This window comes from Leopardus geoffroyi, chromosome D2 (assembly GCF_018350155.1).
Source record: "Leopardus geoffroyi isolate Oge1 chromosome D2, O.geoffroyi_Oge1_pat1.0, whole genome shotgun sequence".
NCBI lineage: Eukaryota > Metazoa > Chordata > Mammalia > Carnivora > Felidae > Leopardus > Leopardus geoffroyi.
This window is the reverse complement of record NC_059334.1, coordinates 45,256,174-45,283,182: the sequence shown is the minus strand read 5'-3', so window position 1 is coordinate 45,283,182 and position 27,009 is coordinate 45,256,174. Positions and strand designations below refer to the sequence as shown.

The window sequence follows — 27,009 nt, the reverse complement described above, 5'->3', positions numbered from 1 at the left end:
GGAGCCAAAAAGCAGACCCAATGTTTGAACAGTAATTTGATAAAATTACAGTATCAGTTGAATTCATAGGCTTACCATTTCTTGGGTGCAAGTTAAGGCAGTGATGAGAGAACAGGATTCTAACAAGTTCAGTGAGGTTTACAGTACTCCTAACCACACTCAGCCTGGTATGTCTGAGGAGTCACCTCATGCCTGAAGACCCCTTAGAGACCCTGGAGTCAGTCACCTGCAAAAGGAGGCCAATCTCACTGGTACTGGCTCCAGGCCTACCCCTGGAACTGTGGCTGTCAACCTTGGTTGCACATTGGAAATTGGAACCACCTGGGGAATCTTAAAACCTACTGGATCTCTGGATTGCAGGCCCAGATTTTTTTTTAATTTTAATTTTAATTTAAAAAAAATTTTTTTTTAACGTTTATTTATTTTTGAGACAGAGAGAGACAGAGCATGAACGGGGGAGGGTCAGAGAGAGGGAGACACAGAATCCGAAACAGGCTCCAGGCTCTGAGCTGTCAGCAAGAGCCTGACGCGGGGCTCGAACTCACGGACCATGAGATCATGACCTGAGCCAAAGTCGGCCGCTTAACCGACTGAGCCACCCAGGCGCCCCTAATTTTAATTTTTTTAAATAACTTATTCATTTTTTAATTTGCATCCAAGTTAGTTAGCATATAGTGCAACAATGATTTCAGGAGTAAATTCCTTAATGCCCCTTGCCCATTTAGCCCATCCCCCCTCCTTCAACACATCCAGCAACCCTCTGTTTGTTCTCCATATTTAAGAGTCTTTTCTGTTTTGTGCCCTTCCCTGTTTTTATATTATTTTTGCTTCCCTTCCCTTATGTTCATCTGTTTTGTATCTTAAATTTCTCATATGAATGAAGTCATATATTTGTCTTTCTCTGACTGGCTAATTTCGCTTAGTATGATACCCTCTAGTTCCATCCACGTAGTTGCAAATGGCAAGATTTCAATCTTTTTCATGGCCGAGTAATACTTCATCATATATATATATATATATATATATATATATATATATATATATACCACATCTTCTTTATCCATTCATCCATCGATGGACATTTGGCCATGCCCAGAATTTTTTATTTAATTGGTCTGTGGTGCAATTTAATTTGGGTCTTAGCAACTCCCAAAGAGGTTCTAGCTTGCAGCCAAGACTGAGAACTACACACCGAACTAGAGATAAAACCCAGCGTGTCCAAAGGTCAGATTACAGCTGAAACCCAGGAGCAGCATTGCACAGAAAAATAATTGCAAGATTTATCCTACTCATACCAGCAACATACATTATTTGGAATTCTTCTGCATGGAAGATTTGTCTCTTCTTTTCCATGTATTTATTTTTTCAATCGTTTATATCAGCATGACTCATGGATATTTATTTTATATTTTGGGTTATATATAATCCAGCGCTATTCATATCACTCAGGTTCCTCCAGTTTTAGTCATCAGGAGCTCTTTCAGTTGGCGTCTGTGTCCCTCGGACACGTCCAGCATTGGTGGGGTTTTGTTCATTTTTCAGTACTTCCTTTCTGGCACTGGGGGATACTCCAGGCTTACTGTCACCAGCTAGACCCCAAGACCTGACCTGCACTGTCCACCTGCTTGTCCTCACTGACCTTTGTCCCACATTTTCCCTTAAACTCTTCTTCCTGGCTTTCCTCTTAACTCAGGCAAATGGAAAGCAAACTGTCCTCTGAGCCACAGCAACTGCCCTGACAAGACCTCCAGCCAGCCCAAACCACCCAGACCAATTTGAACTTAACCCTTGGCTCATACCTGTGTAGATGGACCATAGAGTGACCTGCAAAATGACTGACAATTACCTTTATCTCATTATAATGCTAAAATCTCTGCCCAAAGAGGAACATTTACATAACATACAATGTGTATAGGCAAGTTTCCTTAAGGCGCATGTGCAACCCCTATGCCTGCCTCTACCCTATGACAAGGCTTCCCTGTCTATTCATCCTAACCCTAAATAAAAGGAACTTACCCACCCTTGCTCAAGCAGTCTCAGCTTTGGAAGCCATTCCCTGTGATCTTAATTGCTGCAAATAAAAGTTTTCTGGGGCACCAGCGTGCCTCAGTCAGTTGAGTGTCCAACTTCAGCTCAAGTCATGATCTTGCGGTTTGGGAGTTACAGCTACGTGTTGGGCCCTCTGGTGTCAGAGCGGAGCCTGTGTCGGATCTTCTGTTCCCCTCTTTCTCTGCCCCCCTCCTCAAAAATAAACATTTAAAAAAAGTTTTCTTTGTGCAACAACTCAACCTGGTGCAATTTCAGACTCACCCAGGAATGAACTCACATTGGTTCAGTTACACAGTCTTACACATTTCTTGCCCCAGTCCTGCAATCAGCCATTTCTCTAGGAGTCTCTGCTTCCTTTTATTGCAGAATGGTATTTGAAACCAAGGTCTGAGAGCTAGGTATAATTTTTATATCCTGCTACACCAAAAACAAACAAACAAACAGACAAACAAACAAACAAAACCAAATAAAAAAACACATGTTAGAGTCCCCAGGGCCAACCACCTCAGATCAGCCAGTGCCTAGCTTTGGAATCCTGTCCCTTTCCTTGATGTCTTTTGAGAGTCAGGGTGGGAAGCTATCCTGACCATCACCTGTTTGGTGGCCTTCCGTTAGGTGGGTACCAGTCTGGCTCTTGTGAGTCCTGATAAAACTAACAAATGATGGGAATGCAAGCTGGTGCAGCCACTCTGGAAAACAGTATGGAGGTTCCTCAGAAAACTAAAAATAGAACTACCCTACAACCCAGCAATTGCACTACCGGGCATTTATCCAAGGGATACAGGTGTGCTGTTTCAAAGGGACATATGCACCCCCATGTTTATAGCAGCACTATCAACAACAGCCAAAGTATGGAAAGAGCCCAAACGTCCATCAATGGATGAATGCATAAAGAAGATGTGGTATATATATATATATACACACACAATGGAGTATTACTCGGCAATCAAAAAGAATGAAATCTTGCCATTTGCAACTATGTGTATGGAACTGGAGGGTATTATGCGAAGTGAAATTAGTCAGAGAAAGACAAATATATGACTTCATTCATATGAGGACTTGAAGAGACAAAACAGATGAATGTAAGGGAAGGGAAACAAAAATCATATAAAAACAGGGAGGGGAAAAAACAGAAGAGACTCATAAATATGGAGAACAAACTGAGGGTTACTGGAGGGGTTGTGGGAGGGGGGATGGGCTAAATGGGGAAGGGGCATTAAGGAATCTACTCCTGAAATCATTGCTGCACTATATGCTAATTTGGATGTAAATTTTAAAAAATTAAAATTAAAATTAAAAAAAATTTTTAAAGAAAAAAAAAGTGTGCTAGGGGCTAGGAATACCAAATTGAAGAACTCAGATCAATATCAACCAGAATAAAAAGAAACACACATAGAACATAAGAAAAAAAAAAAAAAAACTAACAGATGATAGTGGAGTAAGTGCCCCAAGAGAGGAAAGTAAAGGTTCATAGAGGAAGGAGAAACTAATTCAGTGGGGAGAGAAGCTCAAGAACTGCTGCTTGAGAGCAGACAGTATGGCTGACATCTTCTAGACCACAGGCTTTTTATACCTCTATCACTCCACCTGTTGCCTGGCCCGCAGTAGTCCTCCATCAACACCTATTGGTGGTTTTACTCCACTGAGCTCAGAGCAGCCCACAGAATATTAGCAGAGACCTCAATTTGGGACACCCCAAATAGTTCTCCAGCCCTGCTGCTTGTTGTAGGCAAAAGAATCCTGCAGAGTTTCTGGTGCTTAAGAATTTATTCTGGGTGGCTCAGGTCACGATGTCACGGCTTATGAATTTGAGCTCCACATCAGGCTCTGTGCTGACAGTGCAGTGACTGCTTGGTATTCTGTCTCCCTCTCTCTCTGCCCCCCTCCCCACCGTGTGTGTGTGTGTGTGTGTGTGTGCGTGTGTGCACGCGCGCGCACGCGCGCACGTGCACATGAGCAAACGCTTCTCTCTCTCTCTCTCTCAAAATAAATAAAAATAAACTTAAAACAATGGGGGGAGGTACCTGGGTGGTTCAGGTGGTTAAGCGTCTGACTTTTGATTTTGGCTCAGGTCATGATCTCATGGTTCTTGAGTTCGAGCCCCCCATCAGGCTCTGAGCTGACAGCGCAGAGCCTGCTTGGGATTCTCTCTCCCTCTCTCTCTGCCCCTCCCACCCTTTCTCTCCCTCCCTCGAATGAATAAACTTAAAAAAAAAAAAAAAGGATTTATTCTGTGTGCTTTCTGGAGATTTCTGAACCATCCTTGGTGGCACCAAAGCAGCATTAGGGAGATTATCTTGGAGGTGAAGTCATCAAATGGGTCCTAGACCCTTCAGATGTGTTATCAGTGGGCCATATGCTTGGAGTATAATTGCCAACATACATCTTGCCAGATAGAGATAAAGGAAGCTTCCAAAGGAATTTTTATATGTTTAAAGTAGACTCATAGGATTCTGGGGGGTCAGGCTAAGATTGCCCTTTGCCCTTAGCAAAGTGTCAACATGGAGGCAGCTGATTTCTTGGAGGAAGGTCACTCTGCTTATTTCAAGGACTTGTCAATGGGCTGTAAGTAATAAGGAAATTTATTTTCCTTTTGCCTTTGTTCCCCATATCACAGATTACTAAAAAAAAAATAAACTTAAAAAAAAAAAGAACTTATTCTGTGTGTCTTCTGGCAAGTTCTGAACCATCCTTGGCACTTGGGAGATTATCTTGAAGGTCAAGTCATCAAATGGGTCCAGAAGTCACCAGTGCAACCTGATAAACTCTGAGAGTGGGCTGGACTAAAGGGGTGGAGAGGGGACACAGAAGAGGGAAGTCAAGGCCCTGTCCCAAGTGGTGTCAGTCATGGGGACTGAGACAAACTCAATGAAGACAAAGGCTAGGAGGCAGTAGGCTGCAGATAGAAGGTTCAACCAGTCCTGTAGCAGTTGAGGGGTGATGACCCCTGGCTGCAGGGGGGAGTGTGGGGAAAGAACTTCAAGTGGGGGCATTCCTGTAGGCAGCTGACTGCTATACAAAAACATGGAAGCTGCATGGCCCAGACACCTGCTGGAGAATAACAGGTAAGCCAGCTTGGCAGGAGAAAGGAGGATTAATAAGTGGAGCCTGGGAAGGTTCTGAACAGGATTCTTAAACCTGGACCTGGACAAATTTCATGGCCTGGAGCCTGAAGCCAGGTGCAAAATTGGGAGACCACGTGTATTTTTCAGGGCACCGAGTTAACAGAGCACATCCTTTCCTCAAAGTTTGAGACTACTGTGGAGTCTCTGCAATGTCAGGAGACCCACTGCAGTTTCTGGGCAGAGCGAAATAAAACTCAAAAGCCGGCTGGGATAGGACCTTGCAATTTATCAACAGAGCCTGAAGTCGGTGGCCACTAACTCAGAGCTACCTCCTAAAACCCTTGGCGGGGGGTAAGGGGGGACTGGTATAAATTGCCCTCATTTTACCAAAACTGGCACCTCATTCCCTTTCCATAATCCCAGGGGAACTCTGGGAAGTATCTCTGTGATTCTGGAGGAGAGGATGCACAGCCTGAGGTGAGTAGGGGAGACCCCGCATGCAAACATTCATTCTCTGGAGGAGACCCCGGACCCTGTCGCGAGGGAAGCCAAAGCCTGGGGAGGCCAAGGGCGCACAGCTAATTACAAATGTAACCACAATTTCAAGGAGCTCTCTGTTAGGGGTCGCTAAGGGTTTTGAGGGCGGAGAAGACTCCGGGCCCCGAGGCATCCGGTTTGTTGTGTACATCAGCTTCAGCGGGACGGAGGAAGCAACGCAGAAGTGACCGCTGGAGACCTGAGTGCGGCAAAGATGTTCAGGAATCATGTACCTGGATGTAAAGGCCCGGGTGGCGCGAAGCGTGGCTGGATGGGCATGGCAGCTCGTGACGCGCCGCCAGGCGGCCTTGGGCGCCCAGGGCCAGCTCCCGACCGCGGGTTCGCACCCACGCTTCCTTCCTGGAGCGTCATAGGCCGCACCGCGATGGGACTCAGTGGGCAGGAGGAACGGCGTTGCCGGGTGACAGGAGCAGTTCTAGCTAAGCCAGAAACCTCGGGTGAAGAGATCAAAGCCCAGGTGGAGGTGGACGGGCCAATCCCGCCGCCGCTAGGTAGTCCCCCAACCGCTCCCAAGCACCGCGCGGGACAGCAAAGCCGGTGCGCTCGGGCGAAAGCATCCCCGACGCGGTCTCCGGCCCCGTGCAGCTCCTGGATGGGCTTTTGCTCATCACACCACATCCGCTCCCCGGGCCGCGGCCGGACAGCCCCGCTTAGCCCCCCAGGCCATCGATCAGTCTTGGAAGTGCCCGCGAGGTCATCCGCACAACAAAGGCGGCCCCAAGCGGCGCCTTCTGTCTTGTAAATATAGGGTCCCGCCCCCAGGCAAAGTGGAGCCCCTGGTACCAGCAGCCGAGGCACCAGCCCCCACTCCGCACCCCTCCCCCACAACTCCGGAGCGCTTTCATTTGAAATGTTAATGTTTTGAAGCTTCCTTCTAGGACCGGATCTGTGTCTTTGAAAACCGGCTGAAACCTCTGGGATTAATAAACAAACCGGCATTCGGCCTGGGTGGGAACAGGGTAAACATTTGTAGGTCTAAAAGAGAGAGGCAGGAGTGCGTAGACAAACGCGGTAAATTATTACACAGCCCTGGCCACTTGCTTTAAAAAGACTGCTTTGTGCACCGATACCAGGATTTGGAGTTTTCCCAATCAAGAGACCCTTATTTGCACGCTCCAGGCTGAGGACCCCGGCGGCGCTGCCTTCCACCCCCTCCTGGCACTGAGGAATCCAGGTCACAGGTGGAGCACCGGCTGGGCCGCGCTCGGGCGGAGCCAAGCCCAGGCCCCGCCCAGATCCTCCTAGGCTGGAACCCGGCCCGCAGCTCCTTAGCCAGGCGGCCGCTAGGGCTCAGGTGTCCTCGGGTAGCCCTGACCACCGCGAGGCTGGGTTTCTCTGGCCGGGCGGCCTTAGCGTAACTCGCTCGGCTACTGCGCCTGCGGAGGACACAAAAGGGTGTCACAGCGGGTGCTTTTCAAAAGCCTTGGCGTGAGTTTCCCTGTACACATTCGATAGTTGGTCAGGGTTAGTGCCAAAATCTTATCAAGTCGGGTTCCTTGCCCAGCCCAGCTGCTAATGATGATAATGGTGCCCGCGGTCACTTTGGGAGGAGGGCTGACATTCTGCCATGCACTGTTCGAAGCCCTGCGCATGGAGTAACCTGTGATGAGATGACACAAGCCATCAACTTGCTTCTTTCTAGAATGGGAACATCATGTACTCTCCACTCATCCTTGCAGGGAGAGAGCAAATTGGGGCATGTGCCCCCCGCTGGATATGGGGTCCCAATTGTGCAGGTATGACTCCACGTGCCCGGGGAATCATGTGTGCTGGGGAGGGGCTGTGGAGGTGACCAGGGCACCACTGTGGTCCTGGAACGCAGCCAGGTCCCCACAATTCCCCAACTTCAGAATTCTTTAATCCACTAAATCCTCCCAGGCACAGCCTGGCCTTCCAAAAGCTTTTGCCTGGAGCTGGGAAAACCCAATAAAGGAGTGATCATTTTTCAACCATGGGAGTCAGTAACACTCATATAATGAAGCAAGTCACACAAAGGAAAGAATTCTTTCCCATTCTCCTGGGAGAGGCCCCTCAGCCCAGGCAATCTTCAGAGCTGCCCAACTGCCCAGACTATGGGCTCGGGGGGCGGGGGAGTATACAGAGGGGTGAGGGTTCACTGAGGAGATCTCCTACCCACCCAAACGCTGGAGTTGTCACTTGAAGAAATGCCAGCCCAGGTTATTCATAAGCATTTCTTACAGATCCCAATTCCTGCGTTTTCTCTGCCCCAAGTGTCAGTTGTGGATTCCCTGGATCAGCTGAGTGACAGAGAGAAGGGAGGACAAACAGCTTATGGTAGAGGACCCCCCACCTCCATCCTAGTAATAACATCTGGATGTTGTCAGAGGACCTGATGGACGGGGTGGAAAGAGATTGTATATCACCTGGTTAAGACAAAGTGCTTTTGGCCTCCTATTGGTAAATTAGCCTGGCCTTGTAGACACTCATCTGCCCCTCTACCCTCAGTGGTCACAGATACATTATCTCCCAGGTTTGTTAAACCTTCCCGCAGGCACAAGACCATTCTGACTCCAACCTGGTCTCTTCCTCTAAACACCCCTGAGGTCTTAACCAGATCCTTACTCCTCCAGGGGGCATGGACCTCTGGCTGGAAAGGACAGCAAAAGAATAGGGTTCCTCTACCCGGTGTGATGTTAACAACCTAGGGTAGCATATGCTTTATGTCCATGACCTTTGGAGAAAAACAGACACCTGTCAAGTAGCTGAGTGATCTTGGGTAAGTCATTTATCCTTGCTCGGTATTCCTTAAGTTTCCCACTGGCAAAGTGGTCAGAAATTAGAACATTCCTGAAAAGGAGGAGAGGTGGGGAAATCTGCATTGTAAACAGCACCTGGAAGCCTGCTCACTTCCTGCACACTTCACGCACGTTCTCACGCGTTCTCCTGAGGCCCCACTATATGGTGGTAGAAAGGGAAATGCCACTGCCACACTGTCATCTGCTCTGGAAGTGAAATACCTGAAACTCAATCGCCCTGGTATCCTGGCTTGGGTGAGCAGCAGTCAGAGACAGATTGGCTTTCAGAGCAGGTGACAGCCCAGTGGCTTGTCTCCTATCACGGGAGGCGGGCGGTCAGCTAACACCACCTCACTGCTGGGATGGATTTTGCTCCCAGCACAGTATCCCACTGACTCCTTCCTGGGAGATGAGCCCCAGCAGATCTTCACTGACATTAAATAGCCTTGTTCTGCTTCCACTGTTTCCATCTCAAGGATATTAATCCCTAGCCTGCCTGTGGCTATCAGACTTCTTTTTCAACATTTCCATATCCATTTTCCAAACTTACTTAGAAAGAGGCACAAAGCTCCAATATGACCAAACTTCATATGCACATTTTTCTGTACCTACTTTTCATTTAGAATTTATAGAAACAAGGAATAGAGTATGTTCGATTTATATGGGTGGGTGTATGACTCATTGGGTTCCACAAGTAGAGAGGAAGAAGGACTTTCCAGGTCATGGGGGCTGCAAGGGTCAGGCAGTGGGTGGGTGAACTTATTCTAGTAGACAATGGGGAGTCACCAAACTTGTTCTAAAAGAGGGAAGTGGTTAAATTTATGTTTTATTTGGTAGCTGTGCAAGGGTGAAATTTTTTTTTTTTTTTTTTTTTTTTTTTTAGTTTATTTGAGAGAGATCAAAAGCATGGGAGGGGCAGAGAGAGAGGTGGAGAGAGAGAGAGAATCCCAAGCAGGCAGAGCCCGATGTGGGGCCAGAACTCACAAACCGTGACATCATGACCTGTGCTGAAATCAAGTCTTGTACGGTTAACCAACTGAGCCACCCAGATGCCCTAGGTGAATTCATTTTTTGAAAGCTTTAAAAAAATTTTTTACAGTAGTTTTAGGTTCACAGAAAAATTGAGGGTATATTAGAGCTCCCACATACTTCCATCCCTGCCCTCATAGTTTATTTTTATTATCTTGAATTAGTGTGGTATATTTGCTACAATCAATGAACCAATATGATGCATTAACTAGAGTCCATAGTTTACATGAGGTTCAGTCTTTGTCTTGTACACTTCTATGGGTTTTGACAAATGCATAATAGCATGTACCTACCATTCCAGTATCATACAAAAATTTTCATCGCTCTAAAAACTCCCCCACACGTCACCTATTCATTATTCCCAGCTTCCTCCTTGTAAACCCTTGGCAACCACCAACTGCTACAGTGTTGTCTTTTCCCGAACATCATATGCTACATGGACTTTTCAGACTGGTTCCTGTCTGTTAGTAATATGTATTTAAGGTTTTTATGTCTTTTTGTGGCTTAATTTCTCATTTCTTTCAGTAAGCCTTTAACAAATATTTTTCTTCCATAAACATTTACTGAACTTCTGTATCAGTACGGTCCAATAGAAATATAATACAGGTCACAAATTTGTTTTTTCTAGTAGTCACTTTAACAAAGGTAAAAAGAGGGGCACCTGGGTGGTTCAGTTGGTTAAGTGCCCAACTTTGGCTTGGGTCATGATCTCGCTGCTCATGGGTTTGAGCCCAGTGTAGGGCTCTCTGCTATGGGTGCGGAGCCTGCTTTGGATCCTCTGTTCCCCTCTCTCTTTGCCCCTCCCCCCCTCAAAAATAAACAAACATTTAAAAAAAAGGTAAAAAGAAACAGATGAGAGTAATTTTTAGTAAGACATTCTACTTTATATATTTAAAATATTATCATTTAAACATTTAATCACTGTAGAAATTATTTGGATACTTTATATCCTTTTGTTTTGGGCCCTAAGCTTTTGGAATCCAGTGTGTATTTTAGATTTTCAGCACATCTTAACTTGGACTAGCCACATTTCCAGCGTCCGGTGGGCACATGCAGCAGGACAGAGCAGTACCACGCGGGGTGCAGAGGACAGAGCAGGGAACAAAACGGACAAGGTCTCTGTCCTCACATAGGTGACAGTCTAGTATGGGAGACAGAGAAAAACGAAGTAAACAAATCATTTTGGAGAGTGAGGTGTTACTGAGAAAATAATACAGTGGTATTATAGACTGGGAGGCTGATTTAGTTTGGGTAGTCAGGAAAGCCTTTCTGAGGCTGAGAACCAAATGAGGAGGCATTAACCATCAATTCTCTGTTGCCACGATAATGCTGTGTAACAAACCACTCCAAAATGCAGACGCTTAACATAGAATTATTTGTTATTGTTCATGAGCCTAAAGTCAGCTGGGCAGTTCACCTGGCCCCAGGTGGGCTCACAGACACATCTGTGGGCAGCTGCAGGTCAGGTAGGTGGCCATGCTAATCCTGGCTTGGCTTGCGTGTTTGGGGTCTGCTGGCTGTTGACTGGCATGGATGACCTCAGCTTTTTTCCATGTGGCGTCTCAGCCTTCAGCAGGCTAGCCCAGGCCTGTTCTTATGGCAGAGGCGGAGGTCCACGAAAGAATGTGGGCGCGTTCAAGTTTCCTTAAGACTCAAGCTCAGAACTCTATCACTTCTGCCATGTTCTTTGGGCCAACCCAAGTTACAAGGCCAGCCCAGATTCTGGGAGGAGCTGCAAAGTCACATTACAAAAGGTGTGCATACAGGGAAGGATGGAAAATTCAGGCGATTTTTGTGATTAATCTCCCAAAGCACTTAAAAGGCTTTCAATTCCACCAGGATGTTATAAAAAAAATTCTAAGTTTGCACGTGCCCAATAAAATATCCTCAAGGTATAAAAACAAAAATAGAACCCCAGGGAGAAATTGACACAATTACTCTTATACTGGGAGGTTTCAGTGTACCTTTTACTCTTATTGATAGGTCAAGTACACACAAAAAACTAGTGGAGATATAGAAAAGTTGAACACAATTTATGAGCTATTCAGTCAACATTTATAGCCTACTTTCTGTGTGTGAGGTCCTATTCTAAGTGTGCTAGGTGCATGGCAGTGAACAAGTCAACAATCCCTGTCCTCATAGAGTTTATAGTCTAGCGGAAGGAAACAAATAATAAATAATAAGTAAAGCAAACATGAAGTCTGCCACGAAGAAAAATGACAGGGAAAGGAGAGAGAGAGTGCTGGGCTGGCAGGGTGAGGGATTTAACTTAAATAGCACCTCAGGGTAGGCACTACTGAGGAGACACCTGAGCAGAAGCCTAAAAGAGGTGAGGGAGTGAGTCATGTGCTTATCTCCAGGACTAGTGGAGGGAACAGCAGCAGAGAGGCCTGAAGCAGGAGCAGGTTTGGCAGGTTCTAGTAGACAGAGGCAGGATTGGTAAGATGGAGAGGGATAAGGAGTAGTCAGGGGCCAGATCACCCATGGCTTTACAGGCCACAAGATGGGTTTTGGATTTTAGTCTTGGCGATGGGAAGCCCCAGGAGGGTTTTTGTTGGGGAGGAGGAATATCATAGAACATTAGGGGTGAGGACACTGGGGAATAGATGGCTGTTTGGAGACAAGGGTCAGGTAGCCAGACAGACCTTTAGAGGTTGCTGGGTACCAATCCTTGTCAGGCAACATGTCCCCAGGGAATTTTCCTTGCTTTGCTTTTCAACTACCAAGACAGCAGTTTATTCCCCAAAGGATGTCACCATCTCAGGAGAACATATTCCAATTATACTGGAAAACAAGACAATTGTGATTATAGTAGTATTCATCTTCTCAATTCTCAGGATGAAAACCTATCCAAAGCAAGAACAGGTTAGTCCAGAAAGCACTCCTCTCTCCCTTGGGAAAACCCAGTCAACTACTACTGACAGTTTCAAGTCACTTTCAAGACACAATCTAACATGAAAGGAAGCAAATGGGGGGCAGGCAATTAAATATTTATTGAGCACCTACTATTGCTACACACTCTTTCATGAGGTAGGGATATACAAGAGGAGACAAAGATCCCTTCCCTCATAGGGAAGATACGTATGTAACATAAACACAAAAAAACATGAGATATGTTAGATGAGATAAATGCCCTGAGGAAAAATAAAGTAGAAATAGCATTTGGGAGTGGGGTGTTACAATTTAAAATAGGTTGGGGCACCTGGGTGGCTCAGTTGGTCAAGTGTCTGACTCTTGATTTTGGCTTAGGTCATGATCTCATGGTTTGGGAGTCTGAGCCCCGCCTTGGGCTCTGTGCCAACGGCACGGAGCCTGCTTGGGATTCTCTGTCAAAAATAAACAAACATTAAAAAATAAATAAATAGGGCGCCTGGGTGGCGCAGTCGGTTGGGCGTCCGACTTCGGCCAGGTCACGATCTCGCGGTCCGTGGGTTCGAGCCCCGCGTCGGGCTCTGGGCTGATGGCTCAGAGCCTGGAGCCTGTTTCCGATTCTGTGTCTCCCTCTCTCTCTGCCCCTCCCCCGTTCATGCTCTGTCTCTCTCTGTCCCCAAAAAGATAAACGTTGAAAAAAAAATTAAAAAAAAAAAAATAAATAAATAAATAAAACAGGCTGGTCCATGGAAGATTGATTGAAAAGTTCCCTTTCCATACTGGGCAGAACAGAAAGGTTTGGGGAGTGTCAGGGAGGTAAGGGCAGGGCCTGGCCCTCATTTTGTAGGGCACTGTAATACAATCACCACAACGTGCAAGTGTATGATTTATAATTTTTATTATAAATTCTGATTCCCCATCCTAAAACAAGGAAACATTTCCTGTAACCAGTGTGGACATTTCTGACTTCAAGCTCTCTGAAGTGAATTTTGAAAGTTGTGATACATTGTACTACACATTATCAGAAAAAGATTACACAGTTCTACTTAGCAATTCCAGTTCTGACAGTTCTCATGTCCTGGCTGCAACAGAGACCCAACAATGGCACAACAGATTCTTCTATTAGTTTTCCTGGCAGGATTTTCTTTCTTCCACTGAAGCAAAGGATGAGTCCACCTGAGTGGATGGAGCTCAAGGTAGTGGAGATTCTACCCTCCTCCAGGCAGCACCAAGGAGGGCAGCCTGTAGCATCAAAGGGTACAAGTGTGGTTCAGATCTATGATTTTAGTCTCTGCCATAAACATAATTTAATGGGGGAGAAAAATCAGACATCAGACACGGAGGCATTCTAGCAAACAAAAAAGCCCTTATTTGCTACCTAATATGTGCGTGAAGCAGATTTGAATGAAGTGAAGTGAACCAATGGGGGGGGGGGTGCAGGGAGAGAGGGTGGGGGATGGGGATAGGCAGGTGGCAGAGTATAAGTTGAGGGAACTAAGAAAACCAAAGGAAAACCACCACCAACATCCAAAAAGCTGCTTTCCCACGTGTTATCCATACTGGAGTCCACATTGCTCACTCTGGTGTGGGACTCAGGGCCACGGCACTGGAATGGAGTGGGGCTTTCAGGGTATTCACTTGCCTCACTGGAATCAGGGAGGTAAAAGGTAAAGGGAGTGGTATGGCCTGAAGGCCCAGAGACCGAACTGCCTCCAGAAGGGGCCCTGGCGTAGGCAGTCTTTAGTGTGAGGCACAGGAGAGCAGAGAGCCGCAGCACAGCTCTCTTCAGTATTAATATACTAAGCTTCCACAGACTAAACACACACACACACACACACACACACACACACACACACACACACTTTCCTACTCTTCAAATCACGTACCATTTTCTACCAGATTCAACAATGTCTACAATAATGGATATCCAATGTTCAAGAAAAAGTTTGATTTCTTTATTAGTTACCATACGTTGAGCAAATGCCAACCTCTCAATTTCCTCATCTGTAAAACAGGGATAACAGGCAGGGATGCAAATGAAGAGGCTGGCATCGTACCTGATGTATAATAGGTTCTTAATGTTTTCTCTTCCTCCTTTCCCCCATCTTAACAAAAAAGATTAGACTTCTGTCAAAGGCTATAGGTGTACTTCAAAAATCAGGGCCCGTTGACCTTTAACATGTGGGCCAGTTACCTGGTGAATCATGTTAAAAATGCAGATTCTGATTCAGTGGAGTTGGGGACAGGGATTCCACATTTCCACTAAGCTTCCAGGGTATGCCATGCTGCTGACTAGGGATCACTTTTTGAGCAGCAAGAATTTAATTCTACTAAGCTCCAATAACACAACTACTGCACAAGAAGCCCCTAAATGGGCTCCACGGATTATCTCTTTCTATAAAAAATTAACTCTTCTATTTAAGCTTCATGTGGAGTCACTGACCCAGCCAAGTAACCAGGCTAGGTCATAAAAAATGCATCCTTTGGTCCAGGAGGGTTCACAGCACTCTTCCACAGGAAGATCTTGCAATGGTCTCATCTCTGCACCACTTTCGGCTTTTTGATCTTAGCCTTTGCCTCTGATGATAATGACCCCTTAATTAGCACCCAGTACTCTGTCATCTAAATAATTATAGTAAGTGCAGCTTGCACCTCTGCTTACAATCTCTGAAGAAACTGATAAAATAAGATCCTATGCTGTTTTTTTTAAGAAGACAAAAGTGGGGGGCGCCTGGGAGGCTCAGTTGGTTAAGCGTCTGACTTTGGCTTTTGCTGTTCATGGGTTCAAGCGCCACATAGGGCTTCTGTGCTGACAGCTCAGAGACTGGAGCCTGCTTCAGATTCTGTCTCCCTCTTTCTCTCAAAAATAAACAAGCAAAAAAAAAAAAAAAAAAAAAAGACAAAACTGAGATGCCTAGGTGGCTCAGCTGGTTAAGTGTCCACCTCTTGGTTTCCGCTCAGGTCATCATCTCATGGTTGGTGAGTTCCAACCCCCTAGTCAGGCTCTGAACAGATAGGTCAGAGCCTGCTTGGGATACTCTCTCTGTCCCTCTATCCCTCCCCCACTCACGCTTGCTGGCTCTCTCAAAATAAATCCTTTAAAAAAATAAAAAAAATGAAAAGACAAAACTGACCCAAATACAAGCCATGCACATACTGCCCACAGTGGAATGCACAGACCTGTTATAACTTCCAGTCACATAAGCTATCAAAAGTTGATTTATCAAGAAAAAGTACTGTTACAATATTTGGGAAACTTTAAATGTCAGAATATACATTTTGTAAACAGTAGGGCAAAAGTAAAACAGTTCAGCCATGCTAAAATCCACCTTAAATTTCTAGTGCGAAGGGCTGCAGGATATCTTAACTATTTTTTCTTGACTCAGAGTTTCCTGAATATACTTGGAGGAACCCGGTTAACTTCTGGGTGCATTCAAGGCAAATCATCCATTTGCGGAAGAAGGGGAGGGTTTTTCACTAGAAGCAATTAGTTTCCTAATTTCCCAGGTGTATCTCCATTAACCACCCACCAAACAGCTGGGCTGTCCAAGCCAGATGAATCATGCACCTCTCAGCACGAAACGATTGTGCTACTTTTTAGAACGCTGTTTTCCCACGGCAGCCTTTAAAAAAAAAAAAAAAAAAAAAACCCATCCAAATTTCCAACTTTGATAATCAATACATTGACCCGAAAAAAACAAAACCAAACCCCAAAGACCACAAAGGAGCGTAGTGTAAAATTAACTCTTTTCTCCCATCAATCTCCCACCTCCCTGTCCTCCCCAGAGGCAATCACTGGTTCAATTCTCGAAATTTTTCATTTATGGAAAATTTCAGAAACGTTAGTGAGACTGGAATAATCAGCCCTTGTGTACGCATCACACAACAATGGAAAAACACCCCACTGGCTTTATTCTCCCTCGGTCGGTTATTTTCAAGTAAATCCCAGAGTCATAATCCTTTTACCCGTCAAAACTTCAGACTTTTTTAAAAAATTCTTACATAACCACGTTAGCGTTATTACACACAACAAAGTTAACGATAATACTATCCAGTATTCTTGGGGTCTCTCTTAACGCGTGCAGGGCAGACCCGAGAACTATGAAAGTATGAGCGGAGGGGTCGCGGGAGCATTCAAGCGCCGGAGCCGACATCACTCGCGGCGTTAGGTGCCCAGTGCCCCGGGCTTCCCAGTTCCCGCAGTCGTTACCTGCGTCGGGCCAGCACTCGCCAGGCCGGGTAGAGGGCGGTTCCCAGCCGCGAACTCCGCGCCTCCGCGCTCCCAGGCCGCGGCCCCAGCAGGCCTGGCGCAGCTGCACAACCCACCGTCCCTAGACACGGGCGAGTCCCTGGAGGGGAAACGATTGACACAGCTGCCTGCACTGCGCCCCCGGCCCTCCCTGGCGGCACCTGCGTCTCCCGGCGTGGTCAGGAGCTGCAACGGGCTCCCGAGCCCGGGCGGGCAAAGCCCGCCACGACCGCTCCTCCCGCCGCCGGCTCCCGCGCCTAGCCGCGAGTATAGCGCCCTCGCGGACCCGGACTACAACTCCCGTCGGGCGCTGCGGCCGGGCCAATGGCGGGCGCCGGAGCATGCGGGGAGCAGCGCCTGCGCGGCGGTTTGAGTAAGCGGCCGCGCGATTGGCTGCGGGGTCGGACGGCCGCGCGGGGCCTGTGGGAAGCGGAGTGACGGAGCGAGCGGCTGTTGGAGGAAGGAGGTGGGGGCCGGGAGCGCAAATGGCGTTGAGATGGTTCAGGGCCCTGTTCAAACTCCAGCGCTGACCATTCACCGGCGGAAGCGGCGGCGCAGGAGGCGGCGGCGGCCTAGCGGGGGCACGTAGCGGGCTCCGGTACCTGCTCTGGCGGCGGCGGCCAGGGAGGCCTAGGCCCGGGCCCGGCCGGCGGCGCTCAAGGCGGGGAGGGAAGTTGCGGTGCCGCCGCTCCCCCCCCCTCCCTCCACCGGGTTTCCTATTTACCCAGAGCGGAGTCGCGGATTCTGACGGTGGCGGAGCCCCTTGCCTCTCTTCGCGCACAAGCCGGCCCTGTTCTCTCGCGCGGGGCTCCCGCGCCCGTCCGTGGGCCGTTGGGAGCAGGAGAGGCGGAGGCGGCCCGAGGCCAAAGCACCCGCCAGGCGCCGAGGGTAAGTGAGGTCTCGGGCGGCTGCCTAGGCCCGGAGGGAGCCAGGGAGGGTGGGGAGGCAGGGGTCTGGAAGTCTCGCTATTTCACCCACACAGCCTCTGAGGAAGTTGGGCAGGGGAACGACCTGGAGAACTCTCTTTTCCCTCTTTTATTTTTCCTTTTTCTGAGTTCCTTTCGGGCGGCCACTGATTTGCCTCCCTCCCCAAGCGCGGTCAAGTGCGTTGGTTTCAGACCTGAATCCTTTGCCGTCTTTCCTCCGCCCCTGGCCGCCACTAAGGCCTTACACTGCCCTGGGGATTCAGTGGCAGAGGCTTCCGGGGCGTCGGAAGCTACATCCCGTTCCTGGCGGTGGGGGTGGGGAGAAGAAAAGTTGCGTGAGCTTCCAGCGGGAGGGGACCGCGTCCCCCCCCAGCCCACCCCGGTGCACCGACCGCCCCCAGGTGAGAATCTCTAGGTGGTTAGCTTCATCCTTTCCGGCTTTCACTCCTGGGTGGAAGCCCCTAAGCTACCCTGGGGGTCCTAAAGAAGCTACACTTGGTTGAGGGTTAAGTGTGAGGACTTTTTAATCCCAGCGCACGTTCCTGAAAATTCGACCTGGTTTTGGGCAGAGAGGCAAGGGCCCAACGACTGTAAAGACTTAGTTGTGAATCATTCTTTCCTTTTTAGTTAGGAAAGTCTTTGGAGTTTGAAGCCTGACTGAGCAAGATAGCTTGTGTACTTGAGATATACTTAAAGTGTGTCAACTGTGTCCGCACTCTTACACTAATTTGTACGTACTTTACACTCTAGGCATTAATAATGTTATTGCGATAGTATGTCTAGTGACTTTACAAAACAGACATGGAAAACTATAAAATAAATCAAAAGTAGGGGATATTACATAATGAATTCCCATGTATTTGCCGCTTAGATACAACAGTTCTTAATTCTTAACCGAGTGTTTTTCATCTACACACTTTCCATTCCACATCCTTTAAAGCTAGAGAGTTGCTGACATTATTTCATCAGTATTTTAGTACATAATTGTAAAAGACATGGACACTTAAAAAACAAGCATGATTTTCTTATCGCTTAAAATAGTTAACTCTTTCATATCAAGTGTTCATCTGCAGACTTTCAACTTGCAACAGTGAATGCTTTGTGGTTCCAAGACCATTTTACTGCAAGACCACCAGTTTTTCTCCTGCGGGCCCAAAGGAGCTCAAGTCTAAATTTTTGGTGTGTCATTTAGACAGCATTTTTAGGTGGTTACCTTGTGAGTGTATACAAAATGTTCCAGCTTTGTTGGTGTACATGTAAATGTAGGTCTGTAGATGAGGGCTTTAAATTTTTGAAGGAATGAAATGACTTTTTTCTTTTGTTCTTGCAGCTGCCAAATATACTTAGTTTTGTTTAGACTGGACCTAACAGGAAAGCCAAAGATTCTTTAGTGTCAATCTACAGTAGATCTCAGGAAAAAGTTTTGTGACATTTTAAAAGGTCTTCACACTATTTTTTCTTAATGCAGATCTGTATGATGACTAAATTATTACTTTGTCAAATTAGAATTGGTTTCTAGCCAAACACGAGAGAGGAAAATCATTATTGAATATACATAAAACTAAGTTTATAGTGGCATAAGTTGTAAGAGTTTAAGTTAGTAAAGGAAAAATATGTTTAAAGTATAGACCAAAACATATTCAAGAGTAGAAGTCAAATATTATTCTACTTGTCATATTTTAAATTTCAAATTATGAAGCTTTTTTCCCCCAAATCTAGACAGTGATCTTTTTTGGGTATATTTAATAAATTGACATTTAAACTTTAGGAGGTCAAAGTGTAGGAAATGATAAGAATTGATAGTGTTTAAGAAGTACTGTTACTTTAAAAAGTGTTTTATTCTTTTGACTTACTATTTTGAATTTTTTTTGTTATAGTATTTGTTATTATGTAGATACAACAGATGAGTCCACTTATCCTTTATAAAGCAAAGAGGAAAATTTACAGGTTTCTGTTGCTTCATTTAATAATCAGCAGACTGGTGTAATATGCTGGAATTCACCAGCTTCAGAAAACGTAACTCTGCAGATGAAGACAAAGAAGATAGAATACGTTTTTTTGTGATTAGGGAGATGACCGACTAGAGAATATTTTTCAAGTCACAGTTTAAACTACATTAGACCAAGGATCAGGATCTTTAAGATTGTATTAAAGGCTGCAGGTTCTAATACATAAGAAAGTAGCACCATTTTCCCGACTTTTTCCCTCTCCTATGAATAAATGCTTTGACATTTCAAGACCTAATTGAGTCAATTATTTGATAATTCTGAGATACTGAAAAAAATTAATATTTTGTGCATAAGATTTTATAGGAGTAATGACCCTATTCAGATTATTTTCTTAAGGTAAAAGTGATATTTATGAGAATAGTACATAGATTCATTTTGAAACTTAAAAAAAATGGATATTCCACTCATAAGTTGGTTTTGTGGATAAGTTGATTAATCCTTATGCTTGCTTACTTTGTAAGTGTATGACTATGTACTCATTATAAAAAAAAATTAGATACGGAAGTATGTAGAATAAAAAAATGAGCTCCTCTCTTTATACACCTTCCCTGTATGTATTCAGCCATTTTTAAAGTTTGTATCTTGACTGTTGAAAAGCCCCCATGGGGGAGAATCCCTGGGTTATTTTTATATTCAGTGTTAACGCTTGTTAAGTGTTTGGTGATTGTATATTTTCTTTTTTTTTTCCCCCCCACAGAGAATATGAAACAGGTGTCAAAATGACATCCAGATTTGGGAAAACCTACAGTAGGAAAGGAGGAAATGGCAGTTCAAAATTTGATGAAGTCTTTTCCAACAAACGGACCACCCTTAGCACAAAATGGGGAGAGACAACATTTATGGCTAAATTAGGGCAGAAGAGGCCCAATTTCAAACCAGATATCCAAGAAATTCCGAAGAAACCCAAGGTGGAAGAAGAAAATACTGGAGATCCTTTTGGATTTGATAGCGATGATGAGTCTCTACCAGTTTCTTCAAAGAATTTAGCCCAGGGTAAGGGTTCCTCTCATTCAGAATCTAGTGAAGCTGCTCAGCTGGAAGATGTCACTTCTGTACTTGAAGCTAATAGCAAAATTAGTCATGCAGTTGGTGAAGACAGTGTTGGGTCTGATAAATGCTTACATTTGGAAGAAACTTTGGTTGGGAAAGAAAAGAGCACAAACCGAATCTTAGAAGATGATGCAAGCAAAAGTAGCTGTGCTAAATTAATGACTTCAGGTAAGTTTTTAATTCCTTCCTTTCTTTCTTTCTCTCTCTCTCTCTCTCTCTCTCTTTTTTTTTTTTTTTTTTTTTTTTTTTTTTTAGTTAAGTGATCTCTATACCCAACTTGACTCATGGGGCTTGAACTCATGACCCTGAGATCAAGAGTTGGATGCTCTTCTGACAGAGCCAGCCAGGCACCCCTTGAATTTCTTTATTCTGAGCCAGGAGACCTTTGTGTATGCCATCTAGTTATTAAATGCTTTAAATTCTAAAATATCCTGCTGCTTGGGTTTTCTTCCTGCATTTGTGATTAATGGGGGCTTTAGATAATTTGTAGAAGAGACTTAAAAACTTTAAAGAAACCAATTGGGGATTGAAATTTTACTTAAGCAGCTTGGATATTAATGTTTCCAGACTGTTACTTGTGGTGCATTTTGGGAACAGTTTTTCCTTCGTCCCCAACTCCATTTCTAGTAAGAAACATGTCTTTTTGTTGTGTTAGGATGACACAGTATCTTACATTAGTGGGGAAGATTTGTATTGTTACTGATAATGAAAATGAGATGAGCATTTACAATGAGGATTAGGTTTAGGAGTGTTAGACTTTTTTTCAAAACTAGTTTAGAAAGATTAAGGAGGTATTGTGGAAACATTGAGGAATTGAACTTCATTGCAATTTGAGATTTGTGGAGTCTGGTGCCAGTAGCAACTTGTATTACTAGATTTTAAACCACAAAACCAGTTGTATTTTTAAAGTGTTAATTTGTAAATCTGGCATCTAGGGTTCATTCGAAAAATAACATATTTTATCCGTTTTACCTCTACTCCCTTCGTAAAGGATTTGAGACTTCGGGTAAACGGTAAAAATGCAATTAACTGAAACACTAAAGAACTAAGCTTGGAGGTAGAAGGAGAGACAGTGTGCTTGCTTTATTAGCAATAGGACAAGGATGGCACTGTATTTGAAAACAGACCTTAGTTTCCGACTTCTTGGCAAAGTTTGGTGATACGAAAGGTTATATAGATGTCATATTTTGAAAGGAAGTAAAGACAAAACTTTCCTAGTACTGAATTCTCAAGAGGAGTTTGTCTTCGAGGCTTAATATAAGTGCCTCAAACAATATAATAAAAGACTTTGCCTTGCATAGTTTTACTAAAAATGCTGGACAGGGGCGCCTGGGTGGCGCAGTCGGTTAAGCGTCCGGCTTCAGCCAGGTCACGATCTCGCGGTCCGTGAGTTCGAGCCCCGTGTCAGGCTCTGGGCTGATGGCTCAGAGCCTGGAGCCTGTTTCCGATTCTGTGTCTCCCTCTCTCTCTGCCCCTCCCCCGTTCATGCTCTGTCTCTCTCTGTCCCAAAAATAAATAAACGTTGAAAAAAAAAAATGCTGGACATTTTTCACTCTTTCTCACCCTTGGATGAGAGGATGGGCCAGCTGTTATTGTCATTCCCTTGATCCTCTTGGTTAATTCTGATTTGGCTGTCCTTATGCTTTGCCCACATTTCTCTTGACACATTGTTCAAAACTTAAGGTTAGGTTAATCTTTCACTAAAGAAAAAACCAGCTTAGGGGCTCCTGGGTGGCTCAGTCGGTTAAACGTCTGACTTCAGCTCAGGTCATGATCTCTCAGTTTGTGAGTTCAAGCCCCACATCAGACTCTGCTGACAGCTTGGATCCTGTGGCCTGATTCAGATTCTGTGTCTCCCTCTGTCTCTGCCCCTCCCTTGCTTGCGCTTACTCTCTCTGTCAAAAATAAATAAACATTAAAACCAATAAAAACAGCTTAAAAACTTTCCCAATTCAGCTTCTAAGCATGTATTACAAGTCACAGGACTGTTGAACCAAAATAAACTAACTCAGTTCTCCTTACTGTACAGATGAGGCTCAAAGAGGTCAAGTGACTGTCCAAGGTTGGCTAGTGGCAGATTTGGAATGATACTCATTTATTGATTTTCAACATATTGAGCACATACTACATTACCTCCACTGTGATAGGCTATGAGAGTGCTGTTCCACTTGCGTTATCCAGTATTCTTACTGCTGTCTTGTCCTCTGATAGTTAATCCACAGTGGGGGCAGATAGGCTGGAGGAAGGAACGTGAGGCTGAGGAAGTGGCGAAACTGGTCAAGAAGGCAGACACAGCTTCCCCAAGTGCTAACTTTTGGAGAACTGGGTATCACTAGCAGGCAAAGTGTTTAGGTAGAGGGACAATAGAAACATGGAAATTAAATCTACATAGATAGAAGTTGCTTATATTGCATATACATCTGTGTATGTCCAAACTGCCATTTGAAGTTGTTTGGTGGGAATTGGAAACAGTTTTCTGTAGAAATGAGATATTAGCTTCCCAGTCTGATAAAGCTAAATTGTAGTTCTAATGCTGATACTGTGGACTTAAGGAATCCAAACTCCATGGTAATGGTTTTATGAGTAGAAAACGGGTACTAAAATACAGATAGATGTTCAAGAACATCTTATCCCTCTTCCTCCTTCACAGGTCATCCTTAGTGTAAAGGGAATGGGGTAGCACTATGAACATTTTTTTCTCCTTTCCCTTGGCCACCTAGAGCTGCAGCAACCCTAGCAGCCCCCTGTAGGATAAGAAGGGAACTTTGAAGGAATGCTTTTAGTTCTCATGGTAGTTGTAGTTCTGAGGTCTTAAAAACCATTTATAGGTTTTTATAAGTTGGTTATAGTTTTGGAGATATTTTTACATGGTATGACCTTGCTTTTCATTCCCCCTCCCCTCTAACATTTGGGCGTTTCCCTGTATCTAGACTCTTGCATTACTGTCTGTCATATTGTTACTGCCGTTACTCTCATTCAGAAAGAAGCCTTCTGGTTGTAATTGAAGTTTAGAAACCCAAACTTAAATTTGTGGAAAAAAAATTGTGTTTAATGTTTATTTGGTGGGGAGGGGGGGGGGAACAGAGAGAGAGAGAATCCCAAGCACATTCCACGCTGTGAGCACAGAGCCCAATGAGCACAGAGCCCAACGCGGGCCTCCATCACACAAGTCGTGAGATTGTGACCTGAGCCAAAAGGATACTTAAGCGACTTGAGCCACCCAGGCACCCTACTAAACTTAAATTTTGATAAAGGGGGTCTTTTTGGATTAAAGATTCTTCGAGAATGATAATGTTTTGGACTTAAGATGAAACTGCTTGTACATGTAATGTCTCAGAAAACCCTTGCAGGTCGTTTTTACACACTTTAAATTTTTTTTTTTCAACGTTTATTTATTTTTGGGACAGAGAGAGACAGAGCATGAACGGGGGAGGGGCAGAGAGAGAGGGAGACACAGAACTGGAAACAGGCTCCAGGCTCTGAGCCATCAGCCCAGAGCCTGACGCGGGACTCGAACTCACGGACCGCAAGATCGTGACCTGGCTGAAGTCGGACGCTTAACCGACTGTGCCACCCAGGCGCCCCTTACACACTTTATTCAAGAAAGAGCCTTTGAGAAATTTTATTGTAGTTCATAGTGTAGTAGCTAAGTTCCATTGTATCCTTCCTGTGGGAAGTGCCTGCTCCTTCAGATCATTTTCACTGTAAAATTATATTATTTTGGTGAAAAGGGCTTATCCAAGCTCAAATTTACTGTAAAAATTTCTCCTGGCATCAAGTTTTAAAGTGCATCTCTTTCTCTACAGGGGAATATGTGGTTAATTTTTAGCTACTTTTAAAATTATAGGTAAAATATTTTATACCAGGTATTACTTTTAAAAACTGTGGCTCATTTGAAGAGGAAACACAGAATAAGGTTATGATAAAATGTATTATGGTTGCCATTTTCCAGATAGATTTTTGATGGGTATGAGAACCAGAATCTAGATTGTAAACTGTGAATGAGAACTGCAGAGAAGGATTGAGTTGCTAAAATGTCCTAACTCTTGGGGCGCCTGGGTGGCTCAGTCAGTTGGTTAAGCATCTGACTTTGGCCCAGGTCATGATCTCACAGTTCGTGAGTCCGAGCCCCGCATCAGGCTCTGTGCTGACAGCTTGGAGCCTGGAGCCTGCTTTGGATTCTGTGTCACCCTCTCTCTGTTCCTCCTTGCTGACACTCTGTCTCTCCCCACCCCCTGCAAAAATAGAGTTTAAAAAAATTTTTTTTAATGTCCTAACTCTTGATTTAAAAAACAAAAAAACTTATATCAGCTTCAATAGTTGTCAATATGTGGCAAACCTTATTTTATCTACTCTACACACTACTCTTTCCACTTCCTATCCTCTAATCCCTGGATTATTTTAATGCAGATTCAGGACTTCTTATTTTATGTGCAAATACTTTAGTTGTAATTGCTTTTAAGTTGAGTTCTCAAACAGCTTTACCACTTAAAAATGACTGTTAGCAGTACCTAAAGTTTTGTCCTTTTTAAGAGATCTTGGAATATTCTGTAAAGTGTATCCAGGGCTGTGTGCATTAAGGTTGAAAGGTTTCTCTTGCCTTTTATATGAGGCTACTTCCATTTTCCATCTTTGTGCTTTCTGCTACAGGTTTTTAATCTGGACTCTAGAATAAAGTATGCAAAGACTTATATTTCCACTTGGCACACTTTCCTTGCCAGCCAGCTGGGATTCAGTCTACACATCTTGCCAAATATTGAGATAACTACTGCATAGGCTCTTAATTTGCATGACTGGTTTTGTAGCCAATGCATTTTTTCCATTTGCTTAAAGCTGTACTAAGTGTTTGTGTGTTAGGGATATTATTGTCAGGAATTTAAGAACTTTGATTTGGAACTGAAGATGATTATTATTTTTTGAATGTTTATTTTTGAGAGAGGGAGAGGGGGAGAGAGAGAGAGAGAGAGAGAGAGAGAGAGAGAGAGAGAGAACGAGCGGGGGAGGGGCAGGGAGAGGGAGACACAGAATCCGAGGCAGTCTCCAGGCTCTGAGCTGTCAGAGCCTGTCACAAGGCTCGAACTCACAAATCGTGAGATCATGGCCTAGCCTAAGTCAGACCCTTAACTGACTGAGCCACCCCTGAAGATGATTTTAGGAAAGGGAAATAAATTGTTCTATTCCTGAAAACTTAAAGTAGCCCAGGAACTTGTGAGGTGAGATGAGATTTTCATCTGCGCATTGGATAAAGTACCGATGATTAATGAGGGTTTTTTTTTTTTTTTTAAATTTTTAATGTCTATTTATTTTTGAGAGAGAGATCGAGTGAGCGAGCAGGGAAGGGGCAGCGAGAGAGGGAGACACAGAATCTGAAGCAGGCTGCAGACTCTGAGCTGTCAGCACAAAGCCCGACACGGGGCTCAAACTCATTAACTGTGAGATCATGACCTGAACCAAAGTCAGACACTGAACCGACTGAGCCACTCAGGTACCACTAATGAGAATTAGTAAAGAATTCTGAAAGTGTAGCATCACCAAGAGCTCCTAACCCTCATTTAGGTATTGGACATATTTGTTGTTTAGAATGTATATGTCAGACCTAAAATTCTTTTAAGGGAAGTAATGAGACCGATTATTTATGTAGTTCCTACTTTTGTGTTGAGCTCTTATATCTTATATATCAATTGATTCTTAATCAGAACTATGTAAGTCAGGCTTTGTTTCCATTTTATAGAGGGTAAATCACAGTTCAGTGAATAGCTTAGATTACTAGTAGAAGATTCAAGAAACAAAGTGTTCTCTTCTGTATTCTGATGTGAATGAACTTAATTTTATCATATTTAGAGGCTTACATTTAAAATAACAGTGTCACCCTGTTGGTGGGAATGCAAACTGGTGCAGCCACTCTGGAAAACAGTGTGGAGGTTCCTCGAAAAATTAAAAATAGACCTACCCTATGACCCAGCAGTAGCACTGCTAGGAATTTACCCAAGGGATACAGGAGTACTGATGCATAGGGGCACTTGTACCCCAATGTTTATAGTAGCACTCTCAGCAATAGCCAAATTGTGGAAAGAGCCTAAATGTCTATCAACTGATGAATGGATAAAGAAATTGTGGTTTATATACACAATGGAATACTACGTGGCAATGAGAAAGAATGAAATATGGCCCTTTGTAGCAACGTGGATGGAACTGGAGAGTGTGATGCTAAGTGAAATAAGCCATACAGAGAAAGACAGATACCATATGGTTTCACTCTTATGTGGATCCTGAGAAACTTAACAGAAACCCATGGAGGAAGGGAAGGGAAAAAAAAAAAAAAAAAAACAAAGAGGTTAGAGTGGGAGAGAGCCAAAGCATAAGAGACTCTTAAAAACTGAGAACAAACTGAGGACTGATAGGGGGTGGGAGGGAGGGGAGGGTAGGTGATGGGTATTGAAGAGGGCA

The 27,009-nt window shown here is 44.6% G+C and overlaps 2 protein-coding genes and 1 long non-coding RNA gene across 4 annotated transcripts in view; 1 reads left to right on the top strand and 2 right to left on the bottom strand.

Annotated features, from left to right (window-relative positions):
- Positions 1 to 1,403: 1,403 nt before the first annotated feature.
- LOC123576703 lies at positions 1,404 to 12,704 on the bottom strand. Its single transcript, XR_006701550.1, has 2 exons — positions 12,660 to 12,704; positions 1,404 to 2,463 (listed from the first exon to the last, which is right to left on the bottom strand). It is a non-coding gene; the product is annotated as an uncharacterized LOC123576703 (long non-coding RNA).
- Positions 12,705 to 13,209: 505 nt separating this feature from the next.
- Positions 13,210 to 19,692, bottom strand: LOC123577296 (WAS/WASL-interacting protein family member 1-like). The gene is made up of 3 exons (XM_045439390.1): positions 19,619 to 19,692; positions 16,539 to 17,542; positions 13,210 to 13,570 (listed from the first exon to the last, which is right to left on the bottom strand). The coding sequence occupies exons 1-2, from the start codon at positions 19,690 to 19,692 to the stop codon at positions 16,660 to 16,662; spliced, it is 957 nt and encodes a 318-aa protein (XP_045295346.1). The 3' UTR covers positions 13,210 to 13,570; positions 16,539 to 16,659.
- WAPL (WAPL cohesin release factor) overlaps positions 17,358 to 27,009 on the top strand; it is a 95,311-nt gene continuing 85,659 nt past the window's right edge. For both annotated transcript variants that reach the window (XM_045437905.1, XM_045437904.1), the window contains exons 1-2: positions 17,358 to 17,465; positions 20,210 to 20,730. In XM_045437905.1, coding sequence (XP_045293861.1) covers positions 20,232 to 20,730 — 499 coding nt within the window. In that variant the 5' untranslated portion in view covers positions 17,358 to 17,465; positions 20,210 to 20,231. The remainder of the gene's footprint in view (positions 17,466 to 20,209; positions 20,731 to 27,009) is intronic.

Coding starts and splice junctions, on each gene's coding strand:
- LOC123577296 (XM_045439390.1), bottom strand. CDS start 19,692: ATGGTGCTACTTTCTTATGTATTAGAACCTGCAGCCTTTAATACAATC. Junction 17,543..19,618: donor ATCCTGATCCTTGGTCTAAT/GTAGTTTAAACT, acceptor TGGGTGAAATAG/CGAGACTTCCAGACCCCTGC.